The 14148-nt window shown below is 36.6% G+C and overlaps 1 protein-coding gene across 1 annotated transcript; it reads left to right on the top strand.

Moving 5' to 3' along the window:
• Positions 1-49: 49 nt before the first annotated feature.
• On the top strand, positions 50-13601 carry TMEM19 (transmembrane protein 19). Its single transcript, XM_010284572.1, has 6 exons — positions 50-213; positions 6997-7110; positions 8524-8661; positions 8991-9245; positions 10302-10511; positions 13228-13601. Exons 1-6 carry the CDS (start codon positions 84-86, stop codon positions 13389-13391), a joined length of 1011 nt encoding a protein of 336 aa, XP_010282874.1. The 5' UTR covers positions 50-83; the 3' UTR covers positions 13392-13601.
• The last annotated feature ends 547 nt before the right edge of the window (positions 13602-14148 follow it).

Here is a 14148-nt window from a genome sequence, read left to right as displayed (position 1 = left end):
GGAGATAGTGGTGGTGGTAGCGGTGTCTCGCTGATGCACTGCGCCTTGTGCTTCCCCGCCAGGTGTTCTCCCTCTGGCTTCCTATGTCGTATTACCAGGAGAATTTCTTCAAAGAATACCTGAAGATGATGGCGAATATTGTCGTCCTGAACTTGCTCATTTGTATTTCTCTGGCTTTCTGGATCGTGTCCATAACTGCAAGTACGTACTACGGTGAGTCCAAAGGCCGGGGGCTGGTGAGAGGCCGGCAGGGCATGGCGAGGAGTGGCCCGAGCCGCCCTCCCCTCCAGCCCCTGCCGGCTGGTGGGGAGAGGGGTTTGGAAGAGGGGTGTGCACAGCTCCTTCCGTCGTCCGAAGGGCTGCAAACCTTGCTCCTGGCAGTAGCTGTTAGAAGGTGTTAACGGCCACTGTACGCTAAAGCTTTGCAGCTCTGCCCCGGGCATCCCGTTGAATTTAAAACGTTGGTATCCTTTATGATTTATCTCCATAAAAGAAAGCAAATAAGATAAAAATGGAAAGGTGAAAAGAAAGAGCGAGCTGGTAGATGTCTGTCTTTATCAGGGAAGTAGTGACAGCACGGGAGGAGCGGGCCAGCCTTGAAAACAGTTTGAGGAAGCCACTTGCAGCAGGGCATGTGAGAAGCGTTCAAGGACTAGAGAAACAGGGGAAATGGTGCAAGAAGAGAACGATGTCTCTGGCATGGATGTATACAGTCAGCTCTGTGTTCTTTTCAGGCGGGCTGGGGCACAGTTGTGTGTGGTTGCAGGGACACTAGTGCTTTCTGTGGTATATCATTTCCATTCTAGGACCATTTTTACATCACTGTGCAGAAGCAGCAGTACTGACTGCAGCATCATTTCAAGCCTGGAAGAGTTTAACTGTTTTCCCAGGTCAGGTAAAGACCTGTCCTTAAAATCCCAGCCAGTTTCATGCAGGCGGAGCTCCAGTATCATTGTAATGCTGCTGAGAGTATCTATGGATGCAGTATGAACCTCTCAACTGTCACACTGGATCCAGAGGAAGGTAGAATAAATATCCCGCCAGTATATATGCTGATTTTTGCAGTGGCAGTTGGATGCCTCTGCTCAGTGTTTTTCAGTGCTTTGGGTTTTAGAACAGGGTATTAATCCTGGTACAGCATTAAGTCTGTGTTGTCTGTACACTTCAACTTTGGCTTGTAGTGATACGACAGATACCTAAAAGGTATCTGGCAGAAGCAGGCTTCACAAACAGGTTTTGTTGGTGTCATTTAGAGCTAGCCGAGTTGGATTTAAACATGCAACTTCATTTGTGTGTGTCTGCTCTTTATAGGTACAGCTCTCTGAGTTTTGCCTCTAATTTGAGTATTCTGGTCCTTGCTATCTAACATCATTGAGAATTGACAGCATAGAGTGGAGGGGCCTGATGTCAGGTGAATCGAGATAGGGTCTGATACAAAGGACACCACTGCAGACAAATCCTCCTTTTTGTGGAGAATGACTATGGAGCAAGAAGGACATAAGAACTTTTATTGTTCATTTGCCTGAGACTATGGAAAGACCTTGGCTTGAGGAGGTGAATGAAGTATATAGCAGCAGTGGGATTAATGAAGTGGGAGTGATAATAAATTCAGCCCATAAAAGCTATTAAATTCAAAGTTCTTATCCATAAATATAAAAATACTACAAACATGCATTTATTAATTTACATTTTATAGTTCATAGTAATGCTTAAACACCAAATAGTGACCAAAATGTTGATAAAATGGGAGTATTAAAGAATTAATAATAAACTGATGAATGTATTCTTAGTCTTAACTGCTTACATTTAGTTGTAATTTAGTACAAATCTCCTCTCAATCCCCCCTCCCCCCAAGGAAATACAAAAAGGTCAGTTTAAAAATTACCTTAAAAAGATGAAAATTCTGTTTGTTAACCAACCAAAAAGAACCTCTTTTGTTCTGGTACTGCTCACACTCAATTTAATATCAAGAACCTTCTTGGTTTGTGTTTAGCAATGCCAGACTATAGAACACTGGACATCTCATACACAGCCAATGCTTGTCTTTTGAGTTTTTGAGTCAACACTTGTCTGCAAGACTCCCTTGTGCACCTCCTACAGCATTGGGGCTTTTCAGTACACAGAAGTTTTCATCTTGTGTATCTTTGTGCTTGCAATGAAAAGTATTTTACTATGAAATATGTTTGCCTTACTTTGTACCGGGGAAGCTGTATATCTGCAAAACTCTAGGTACTGCTAACACAAAAGTTCTTGTTGAGAACCATTGTGTTTAGCTTTCCAGAAAGAAATCCTGTGTGCCTGTGTGAAATCTTTCTTCTATGAGTTTGAAAACCACTGTATTTCTAGACTTTGATACTTGTATAGCAGATATGATAAATCACTTTTCATTATTTTGTATTTTTTAGCTCAAAAGCTATGTTAACAATTGGCTTTACTTTTTAATTTATTTTTTTAAACCAAAACTGTCACTTCAAATCTTCTTGAGTTGGTCATCAACTTAAAGTATATTTGTGAGAGCCTTACACCAAGTTCGAAAGGATTGAAAGGGCTTATTTTTTTTTTAGAAAGCCGTCATGCCACTTTTGGCTAGTAGACTGGCTTTCTTGCCATTTTTCTGCTAGTGAAATTCGTGAAAGTAGTGTAGTTCAGGATGTAATTAGTATTCTTGTCTCTGACTGCAAAGATGGAAGACTTTCAAACCGTAGTATTAAGGAACAATTTCTTCTCAGAGTTTTACACTTCAGTATTCTATAAAATGTACTTTTGGCATCTTTTGCAATGAACCTTGTGTCTTCCGATTTAAAGTCAAAATGAGGTGATAAAATATAAAGGTTGTAAGAATTTTACTGCTAAGGCAGTAATTTATGGAGTCAGTTTTATGACTGTTTATGACAGTTTTAGTAGACCTTTTAACTGGACAACAATAATTCCTTCATTAACTGCTTTAGTTTTAGTAAGTGTTCTGGAATTTTAGAAGGAAACAAATATGTTCAGGACGTTGATAAATTGTCTCCTTGGAAGACAAGTTGCTGTGGTCACTAATGCTTTATGGAATAGTGTGAATTTATGACAGCTGAGAGGGATATTGTTTTCCTGTTTTGCAAGCTTATTTAAACTCAGATCATAGTGACTTGAATGACTTAGCAAAGGGAACAAACTGGGAACTCAAGAAAAAACTTTTTAGAAGGCTTTGTAATCTCTGTGATGAGAAAATAACTTGATTTTTTTTTTTGTGCTCAGCTTTCTTTGTAAAAGTAAACCATTTATAGTTTTGAAAAACAGCATTCTTTTGTTTGGGAGTTGTTCAAGGGGTCTGTCTTGACAGTTTAAATGTAATAATTGTCAGCAAAGAATATAATTAAAAGCAATCATTTCTTGCAAAAAGTTTTGGGTTTGACTAATTTCCAGTTAAATACTTCAAAACATTCTAAATTGGGTTTATTTTCTGTGTAACAAGGAGAATAACAGGTGAGCCATTTTTGCATAGGTGTTAATACTAGACCTGAAATAATTTATTTCTCTTCAGTTCCCAAAAAGCAGTGTACTTTCCAAATACAGAAGCTTTGATTATGTAGAATTGCTTTCATATGAAAGCAAGGAATCGATAGATTTAACCCATGCAATGTATTGCAATTGTTAGCTCTGTGCAAACACCAGTAACCTACAATCAAATATTTGAATAGCTGTAACACAGGAAGCTCAGTTTGATTAAATGATGTTGACCAGTAAACAAAGTAAAGAGGAAGCTCAGAGCTGTCTTGTTAATTTTGCCACCCCTAAATTCACATGTGCTGTTCATTTAGCAAATATGTAAACCTAAAATCCATACTCATGTGAAATCACAAGGCAGGACTTCAGTAACATGGCACTTTGGTTGCAGCAGCTGTCAGAGAACAAAAATCAGTGAAAAGGATTCCCCCACTATGTGGGGCACATTACCTCATAGAAAAAGAAGGGTATCTGCTAGCTTAAACATCTGGTTTTAGTCTATGCTGAATATATCATGCCACAAAGAAAATAATTTCTCATCTGAGTATGTTGTGCGAGCGAAAAGAAATTCTCTTGTCACTAAATCTGTTTGATTGCACTGTTCTAGATAAAATTGAAGAAGAAAAAAACCAGGGAGGATGGTGGAATGTAGAAGCGGAAAAGAATTAGTCTAGAGAATCCTCAGAGAAGAAAACATTTCTGAAATTGTGTTACAAGACGTGAAATTGTTGGATGTAGCTTGCTTTTCAACACGTCTCTGCAACGCCCCAGCCCAAAGTGTGCAGTTAGTTGTCTACACTGTTGGCAGGTTGGGAAGAGGTTGTGCATGCACGTGCAGCAGAGATGGACTATGCAAATCAAAGAATAAGAAGTCTAAATCATCTGTGATTCTTAGCTAAGCCACATGTTCTGTAGATTAGAGGAACAGGCAGGACAAGGAGAACTCTAGATAACTTCAGACTTGCTTGAGGATAAATTTTCAGGTGGAAACCAGACTATATAACTCCTAACTTGTATGTCATGTGGCTACCTTTCCTTAAATACAAAATTTATAGTGTATATTATTCTTTATTAAAAATCATGATTTCTGGGAACCCAGTGGGTTGCTGAAATATGTTTGTTTGTTTGTTTTTAAGTGTTCCTAGTTTCCTATGCATTTTTCTAGGATTAGCCCTTTTGGTGAAAAATTTAGGGTTGATAAAGTTTTAAGAACATCCATTGTAAAGATGATGGATGTGTTCTCAGGTCCTGAGGGATATAACTTCTCTCTGAGATATGCTGCTGTGGTGGAGAGAGGGACCCAAGAGTGTGGTTACCATGGATAAAGGTGATCAGATAGTAATGCAAGAAAAGATAAGAACAGGGAGCAACAGGGCAAATACATGTTTTACACCACAGCTTTCCCTGATATATTGCATGACTGAAGAGATAAGTACTGTGGTTCAATACAAGCAGGTAATCAGGGGAAGGGAATTACACCATCCAGGTTACTTAAGATATTCTCGTATTTTGGGAATGAAACACCTTTCACTCAGCCAAAAAGATCAATAGATTGTTAGAAATTGTAAAATCTTGGGGTGTCTCTGGTGTGAGTACTGCCTGTACTTGTGGTCATCCCATTTCAAAATGCCCATAGCAGAATTAGAAAGGAACAGTGAAGGCTCTAAGGATGATCAGAGCAGGTAACAGCATCCATTTGAAGAGGACTTAAGTAGGTAAAGTTATTTCAGCATGGAAAGGGGACATCTATATAGGTCATGAATGGCGGGAAGAATGTGAATAGGAAATCATTATTCAGTTGGTCATAAAATTTAGCAGATGTCTGATGAAACTTGAAGCAGCAGGATCTTTGTTGTTTGGCTTTGTGAAAGGCCTTTTTCAGTGCATCTAAAACCAGAATTCCATTCTGTGGGTGCTTGTGGAGATGAAAATTATAACTTTTTAAAAATGGATTGGACAAAGATATGGGTGATTTTAGAAATGCCAGCATAAAGGTTCCCAATAAAGCAGGGAAGATCAGCCTGTAATCTGTTTCTTACACTGTTTCCTTGCACATGTGCAGCTCACCACTGCCAAATGAGATTCTGAGTCAGACAGATGTTTGGCTTGATCCAGTTGGGAAGTTCTCATATTTTCAACCAAGTATCGTGTGGAAACAATCAGAACACTTTGGATATCAACAAAAGAGGAATATTTCTTTTTTGAAACTGTAAAAGAAAGCCAAGCAGCTAAACTTCCTTTCTCGCATCAGTGTAAATTGTCAGTGATGCTGTGATTAAACTGATGATTTGTTCACAGACCAGCAGAAGAACAGAATCACCATACAAAATAAATGTATATACAAATTGCAGAACTTTCCACTAGTTTTACTAGGTGACATCAAGTATCGCTGTAGCGCAACTAAGCACTTAAATGTGTTACAGAATATGTAAGTTTTCTAAACTAGAACAAAAAGGATATGGTAGTAATATTAAAGCTGTAAGAAACACAGCCATTGGCTAGCTTATATGCATGCTGACATCTTCTCTCCACATAGACGTGAAACTACTTCTGAAGTCTTCTGTCGGCCACGTAGCAGCAGTCCTACTAACAGTGTAAAATTTGAATTGATGGCATAGATAGCAAAGGGACAACATAAGGCACATCATAGGAATAATTTAGAACACATAGATGATGAAAAAAGTTGCCTGCTTTTCATAGCCAAAAGCTACCAAACTAAAGCTTTTGGTAAACAAGAATGACTTTTCGTAAAAACTGGGATGGCTTGAAAAACAAGGTAAAGCTTCCAATATATTGTTCTAATTTTCCTTCCATTACAATGCTAAAAAGCATTAAGTGACCATAGACAGTGTTGTTAATTCCCTTTATTGCTGCGATATTTTCTGAAACTTCATCCATAAAGAATCATAATAACAATAAAAAAATCAGGTTTGTTATTGTAGTTAACAGAGAATCAGTTGTAACATGATCTGTGAGGGAAGCTCTTGCACTAATTTATTTACTTAAAATTGCTTTGCAGTCTCTTTACATGCTTTGTTAAATGGAATTTTAGTTTTAATCTTATTCGTATTTGAAACTGAATTCTACATAAGTTGCTGCATATGTACGTTTTTGTTTGGTTTGGTTTTTTTCTAAAATCTGAACTTATCTGTTATATCCAAATAAGGTTTCAGCTGGTCTTAACATTTTGAATGTTAATTTTTGGAGTTTATAAATCCCTTTTAGAATGAAAAATATCACCATGTTTATTTCTTGACGTATTTGCTATTTCTTTATAATTAATTTTAGTTAACTTAATGTATTTTCTTTTTTCTGTGAAAACTTAATTGAAAAATTCAGTAAACTATTGCAGATATTTTAGTTATCCATTTCCAAGAATGTATTTGTTCTGAAGGGTAAAAAGTTTAATCTCTATTAAGATCAAATTTTAAATATATACCAGAAGGTAATTACTTTTAAGATATGAAGGCATTAAAAAGGCTTTCACCATTTTATTTGATTTATCAGGTACTTTACGACCCATTTCTCCATGGCGCTGGCTTTTTTCAATCTTGGTTCCACTAATGATTGCTACACAGGGTTTTAAGAAGAAGAGTCTTGATCACAGTGGTGCATTGGGAGGTATGTTTTTTCTGAGACTGTTCAGCTAAACATTTATGAAATGAAATTAAGATCCTTTTTATTGTACATAATATTATTTTAAGACTTTACCTAGTATAAATATAAAATATAAATATAAGCATATATACCTTGAATTCATACTGACTTTTTTCTTATGCCTGTTTAAATAATCAAGTTAAGTTTTGCTATTGTTTTTAATTAATTTGATTTGATTCATTAGATGCAGTTAAATCACATGGTTTTGCTTACAAAAAAATACCACCAAACTGAGCCATGTCAGCAGCCTACCTGCCTGGTAGGAAACCAGTAATGATCACACGGTTCTTATTTCTGTAATATGAGCAGTTTTAGACATTTTTTGCCTCCCAAAAATAAGAAGAAAATTAAGTCTATACTTCACTTCAAGCAAATGACTGTTTCAACAAACGTTTTTCTTGACCGTGTGAGAACAGCCCCAACGTAGTGTACGATGGTGTTTGTTGGAATCTGATGCAAGATTTTCATGTGAGGTGATTTCACCCTTGTCTTGTGAGATTGTCTAAATTGATGGTCAACGGAAAGAAACAGGAGCTCAAAGCCTTTTGTTCCACGTTACCCATTTTGCAATCTTGTTCTGTCTGTGAGCTAAGAGGAACATTTTCTAAATTAAAAAAAAAACCAAACTTTTCTGCTGTGTTTTTACCTGTCAACATAACAGCTCTGCTAGCCAGCTTATACTGGTATTTGCTTTAAAGTGTGGCCAGTTTTCTTTCAGTTGTGAAGAATTGTAATCTCATGGTGGGCAGTGAGAATTAGACCTCCCTTATAGAGGAGGAGGCAAAAAAGCAGCACATCCAGGAGCTGAAATATTTAAGAAAATTACAGAAAGGAAAAAGATGACATAAAAATCAGAAACAGAAAAAGAAAATGAAGAACAGAAGGGAGAAGTAGCAGCTGTTAAGATATGGAGGAGGGTTATCCAGGTTCTCTGAGGGACCCTAGGGGAGGGATTTGGTTCCCAAACTGAATCTAAACTTGCTGATGGAGGTACAGCCACTGTTGTATGTATGCTTCTTATACAAATAATAGATATATTATACAAATTAGATAGCCTTTGGTTTTTTAATTATCGCTCTGCCTTTATTTTTGCACAGTATTACTGATTTGTGGTAAAAGAAGGTCTTAAAAAAATCACACATTTTAACAGTAGCAATAAAATACAAGAGAAAATTATAGAGACCACTTTTTTCATTCAAGATGTCACTGGGGTTCTCATACAGATATTAGGCGCTTCAGTAATTCTCGTATTGCATGATTGTCTTAGGTTTATGATGAAGATACTCTTCATATTCAAGAGATTCAAAATACTTAATTGCTTTGCAAAGCAGACATTGTTACATGAAGGAACTTTATATACTTTCTTTTTCTTCACAGGATTGGTGGTTGGATTTATCCTTACAGTTGCAAATTACAGTTTCTTCACTTCTTTGTTTGTATTTTTTGTTACTTCTTCAAAACTTACTAAATGGAAAAAAGATATAAAGAAGCAAATTGATTCAGAATACAAAGAAGGTAAGCCATAGCATTTTAATTATTTCAGATCCCTTGTGGAGAATAAACACTATGTATTCCTCTTTCTTTCAAAGGGTCAGATGAGATGTAACATCCAGAGTAGGGAACACCATTGTCGTGCCTCCCCTCCACCCTTATCTCTGAACATTAGCAAGTGACTTTACTTTTGCTTCTATGCTGTTTAATAAATTGCTACCTAGTTTCTGATTTGAAAGTGTGTCTTTTTAAATTTAAAAACTTTATGTATGTGTATTTTGCTTTTGTCTCATGCTGTTGCCTGTCAAAATGTTTTGCCTGAAAATACTAAAATTTAGTTTTTGTCATTTTAGGTGGACAGAGGAATTGGGTGCAAGTATTCTGCAATGGCGGTGTTCCTACTGAGCTGGCTGTCTTATATATGATAGAAAATGGACCGGGTGAAATTCCAATAGACTTTTCAAAGCATTACACAGCATCATGGATGTGCTTATCCCTTTTGGGAGCTTTGGCATGCTCTGCTGGTGATACGTGGGCTTCAGAGATTGGTAGTGTTATGAGTAAAAGCAAGCCAAGGTTGATAACAACATGGGAAAAGGTTCCTGTAGGTGAGGTGTTAACCTGTTCTACACGTTCTTGTCTTAGTATTTTGCTGATCTGTTTTGAATTATGCATCCAATTTGAAAAGTTAAAAAAAGTCCCAGAAAAAGAAACATCAGAAATTTGGGACTATGAATGCATTCTCTGAAATGGAATTTACTCAGTTGTGTTCCTGCTGCATTTTGTTGGAGAGATGCACCAACATAGCGTCCAGGGAGCTAAAATCATTCTTAGTGCATGCTGTCACTTCTCATCTCTGGTACTATTAAAAGCTTTTATACTGCCGATAATACAAAGAATACAAGTTATCTGAATTTTTCAGACATTAAAATTGTAATCAGTAGAAGAATATGTGTATTCTTCAGACAGACATATATACAGACACTACAGAAAATTCACTTCTTAACCAAATCTCTCATTTCCTGTAATGTCTTACCAGGGGTGGGTAAAGTGAACCTTCTGTCTGTGAAACCTTGTCTGCACAGTGGATGACATTGCTACCTTAAAGCAGCCTGTCTTTTTTGAGTCTTGCTGACATGCTCATCTGAGTTTTAGATCTTGTGGGATAGGATTTAAATGTGTGGGTGGTTTGGTTTTTTTTCTTTTTATAAGTGTTTTTCAGATTTTTATTCAGTGAGCTGTCAAACATCTTCCTTTCTATGTATTTTGTTCCTTCTTTTAAATTCGTTGGTGAAATATATCTTGGTGTACTTCTGAAAGAGGCTTCTTTTTAATAATGTACATCTCAAGCTCTGTATTTTTGGAGCAAAGACCACCACCCCCTGCACACAAATAGCAGGTGACATTGCGAAGTGTGCTATATGGGTTTGTTTAATTTAATGCTAGTGAATATGTCTAGATAACCAGCCTTAGAGAAAATAATAGTAATAGGCTGTAATGGTACAGGTTAAGCTTCTCAGCAGCATAATGGGTAAACAGAGCCCTGTGAATAATAAGGGGGGGAAGATCACTATGAACACAGTTTTGATTTCATATAAGACATTTGAACAAATACAAGTATTTAAGAAAAAGTTTGTAAATCATCTTGGTTTTGTTTGATTTAGGTACTAATGGAGCAGTTACTTTAGTGGGCCTGTTCTCAAGTTTGCTTGGGGGCATGGCAGTAGGTATAGCCTACTTTGTAACACAACTCATTTTCGTGACTGATCTGGAAATATCTGCTCCGCAATGGCCCATTATTTTGTTTGCTGCAGCAGCTGGCTTACTGGGATCAATTGTTGATTCATATTTAGGAGCTACAATGCAATACAGCGGTAAGATTCTTCTGGTTTTTTCCCTTTTTTTTTTTTTTCTCCCCCTTTCCTAATGTAATCTAAAAATGGACTTGTATATCCAGAAGTGCTGAGGATGTGATTTTTAAATGGAAAAAATACAGAAATAGCAACAGAAAAGACAAAAGGGAACCAAAGTGATGGACATGATAATGAAAATAGAGCAAGGGCAGTTGGTCCTTTTCCAGTTTTTGATTTGTTTATCTTATGTTACTGTCTAGTTGATGATTGAAAGAGCCCAGAGATCGGCAACACTTACCTTGGGAAAAGCAATTGCTGCCGTCTCTTTTTCTATGTATCTAATTATGGTAGCATTTTATAAGAGCAAATGTCAGCTTAATTTTATCCTTTCACTCAGATTAAGTTGTCACTGCAGAAGCTGCATTTCTAACTGAAGACTTAGCAATAGTCTCAGGTTTAAGAATTAAATAAGAAAAGCTGCAGGAGAATGTGAACAGTATTTTATGTTCTGTTTTTTTCACCGCTTAATAGAGTACTGTTTCCTATAAGTTAAGCTTATCACAAAATAGCTGTGACAAAAAAAACCCAACCATGTCCATTTAAAAAAAAAGAAGTTGGCTGGCTGTTTCTAAGTTTTTTCAGTATTTATTTACTTATTGCCCTTAAGGATCACTGTCTGTGAATAAACACTACAGACAACCTTTAGGCTAAACTGTAAACTTACCCTATGTTTAGAAATTGTATAAAGACTGTATCTGACACTATTCTGTTTAACAGCTGGTTTATGAAAAGAACTTAAGTTTTCAGATTTCATTGTCAGTATACTTACTTGTTGGAAGTCGAGGTTTGAATGTGCAGATGCCTGAGAGATACAAGTCCTTTAAATCTACCATCACAGTGAGAACTGCGAACTGTTGTTGATGCTGTGGATTTGGCTTTCCAGCAGTTTTTATGCTCTATTCCTTGTAGTTCCAGGAAAGTCCAAAATATGATGGACCAACTTCAGATATTTTTCCAGGCTTAGCAACTTACTTTGCTGGCTGCAGCAGGAACCTTATGCAAGTTCCAGAATTGCTTTTGCAAATTCATAAGCACTGCTGGAGTATGTATACTACATACACATATATGCTATGGTATATATATTCTGTGATATAGATAAAATAATGCTGCTGATGTGGTGCACACCTAGGTTTTTTGTCCCTCCTTGCTTTAACCCCCTTTTCCAATCCCTATTCAATGCGGTCTCATAAGAAATATTCCAATCTCTCTGCAGCATCTTGAAAAACAATAAATAAATATGGCAGTGGTAATAAATGTGTCTTTCTTTGAAAACATGAAATGTGTCTTTTGAAAACACTTTTGAAAAACGTTACCACTGCTAATCCCTTCTGTCAGTGCTTTTCCTGTTGGTAATCTTCCTAGATCTGGTGTATGTAATAGTCAGTGATACCTACTGTTCCTAAGAGAAAGTCCTTCCCTGCCCACACATTTATTAAGTAAAACTTTGAATAGCTGCACAGAATTAGGTTCAAATATTCCTGTGTTATCAGTCTGAAGCTGATATTCTGTAAATAACAAAGCTAATGCAAGGACTTACTGTTACCTTTCCTACTTGTTCATGCTCTGAATCTACACTTTATGTGCATTTGGGGTATATATTTATAAAAAAATTATTCAGTCTTACAACTTTCTAAAACACAGCAAATGTTAAAAGTTAAACTGTCAGGCTTTGAAGTTTGATTTTTCTATAGCTCTTTTGTGTTAACCAAAACTAGGTTTAAATCTATGATTCAAAGGTAACGGTAATACCAGCTATATACCTGCCAAGCAGGTTTGTGGCTTGGGGCTTTTTTAAGTTTTGTCTGAGGTGCTGAAAATTTTTGTAATAAAGCAGCAACTGAAAATGAAATATCCATGTTGTGGATATTAGCAGATACTGAAATCTACAGAGAAAAATAATGTTAAAATGTACTGATTTGTTTTGGAATGTTTCTTCATGTCAACCTTAGTGTGTTTATATGCATGTACCCAGTTATACTTCACTACAGTGTGAGTTGGCATTAAAATCAAGCATGCTAGAATTTTATGCTTTTATCAGGATATAAAATAATGCAGCTGTACAAAACATAGGATAACGGTGTGTGTACAGTAACAGCTAATGAAACACAATGCTAGAGTACTGAGGTATAGCAAGAAATAGCTTAAGTACTAAGAAAAAAATCCAGCTGCTGGTAGTATAAAACTGCTATGTAAGTAGAAATGATAAATTCAACCTCTGTAAGGAGCTTGTTTTCTGTCAGATCGAGTAATAAAGTTATTTTCATAATTTTCCTTTGAAAACAAATAGGTCTTGACAGGAAATACATGTTGCTAATCAGGTGTTTCTGTTCTGTTCAAAACAGTATCCTTTGCCTTGAAATGGCTCTTGGAACAGCTTTTTCCTCTTCTGATTTAGCTTGTTTCATTCCTTTCTTTGCTATGAAACTACATAAAGAGAGAATTAGACTGACAGAAGTGTAACTTTTCAAAAGAAGTAATTTCTAACAAAGTATTGCATTTATATCCCATTCTTTGAAGCTAACAGATTAACTAATTTAGTTTAGTCTGTTGGTGTCTCTTCTTACAGAGGTTTAACACCGTAATAGTAAACTAAATTTAGGAAGTTGCATACGCTTGGTTACTAAGTTTCTTTTCAGCTTGGTTAGCTTTGTAAAATGAAGTCTTTATCTTTTCCCAGGTTTTGACCAGAATATTGGCATGGTTGTCAACCACGAAACGAAAGACTCCAAGCACATATCTGGAAAACCTATATTAGACAACAACACAGTAAATCTTTTTTCTTCTATCATCGTTGCTTTGGTGCTTCCAGGCATGGCCTGGTGTTTCTGGCCCAGGGGATGAAATGGTTAAGGTTTTCTGCATGTGATTCATTAATGTTCGGTCTTACTCAAAGACTCTGAAGAGTTCTCTTCGAACTCTCTTGAAGAGAGGGATCTGAAACTTTAAGAGCCTAGAGGACTTTCCATCTCAACTTAGTAAGGCTGTAAGCTTCACATGGCAACTAGCATCTCAGGGCAAAGGAGTGGTTTTGTCAGTATGCTCTTGCTGCTCTTCAGATGGATGTAGGTCCATTGCCAAGTGAGGTGAAGCACTTTGTTTATCCTCATGGAGCTGATGGGTTGGTGTTTGTGTTCTCTCCTGTCCCCAGCATCTGGAAGGGCAAGAAGCTGGAAATAGAAGTCTAGTCTACTTCATTCAGTATGATGGAGCATTATGGCTATTGTCCAAGCTAGACACAAAGTACGCTGAAACTTTACATAGGCAATGGTAACATGGGTGAAATGGGAGAATTGTGGTATTTCCCATAATATACAGTAGATAAGGTTTTATGGAAATAGGGTTTTTTGGGGGGTGGAAGAGAAGTTAGCCTTGTTGCCTGTTCTGTATCCTGATGCTATCTCCACTTCCAGGAGAATAAGGTTGGTAAGTGATGCCACTACACAATGTTTGAAGCAAAAGACTAAATGTAAAATAAAATCTCGTTAGTTTTTTCCAGTAAGAATAAAAAATTTGCACTTTTTTGACATCTTTATTTCAAAACTGATGATATTTATGAAGTTTTTCAATATTGTGGTACTTGTTAACTTATCTAAAATCA

This window comes from Phaethon lepturus, unplaced genomic scaffold (genome assembly GCF_000687285.1).
Source record: "Phaethon lepturus isolate BGI_N335 unplaced genomic scaffold, ASM68728v1 scaffold19743, whole genome shotgun sequence".
Classification (NCBI taxonomy): Eukaryota; Metazoa; Chordata; class Aves; order Phaethontiformes; family Phaethontidae; genus Phaethon; species Phaethon lepturus.
This window is presented reverse-complemented; position numbering and strand designations above follow the sequence as displayed.

Bases quoted from the DNA above. Each gene is read 5' to 3' on its own strand.
- TMEM19 (XM_010284572.1), top strand. From the start codon at position 84: ATGTCGTATTACCAGGAGAATTTCTTCAAAGAATACCTGAAGATGATG. The intron at 7,111-8,523 runs GTATGTTTTTTC...TTTTCTTCACAG, and splicing joins TCACAGTGGTGCATTGGGAG to GATTGGTGGTTGGATTTATC. The intron at 9,246-10,301 runs GTGAGGTGTTAA...TGTTTGATTTAG, and splicing joins ATGGGAAAAGGTTCCTGTAG to GTACTAATGGAGCAGTTACT.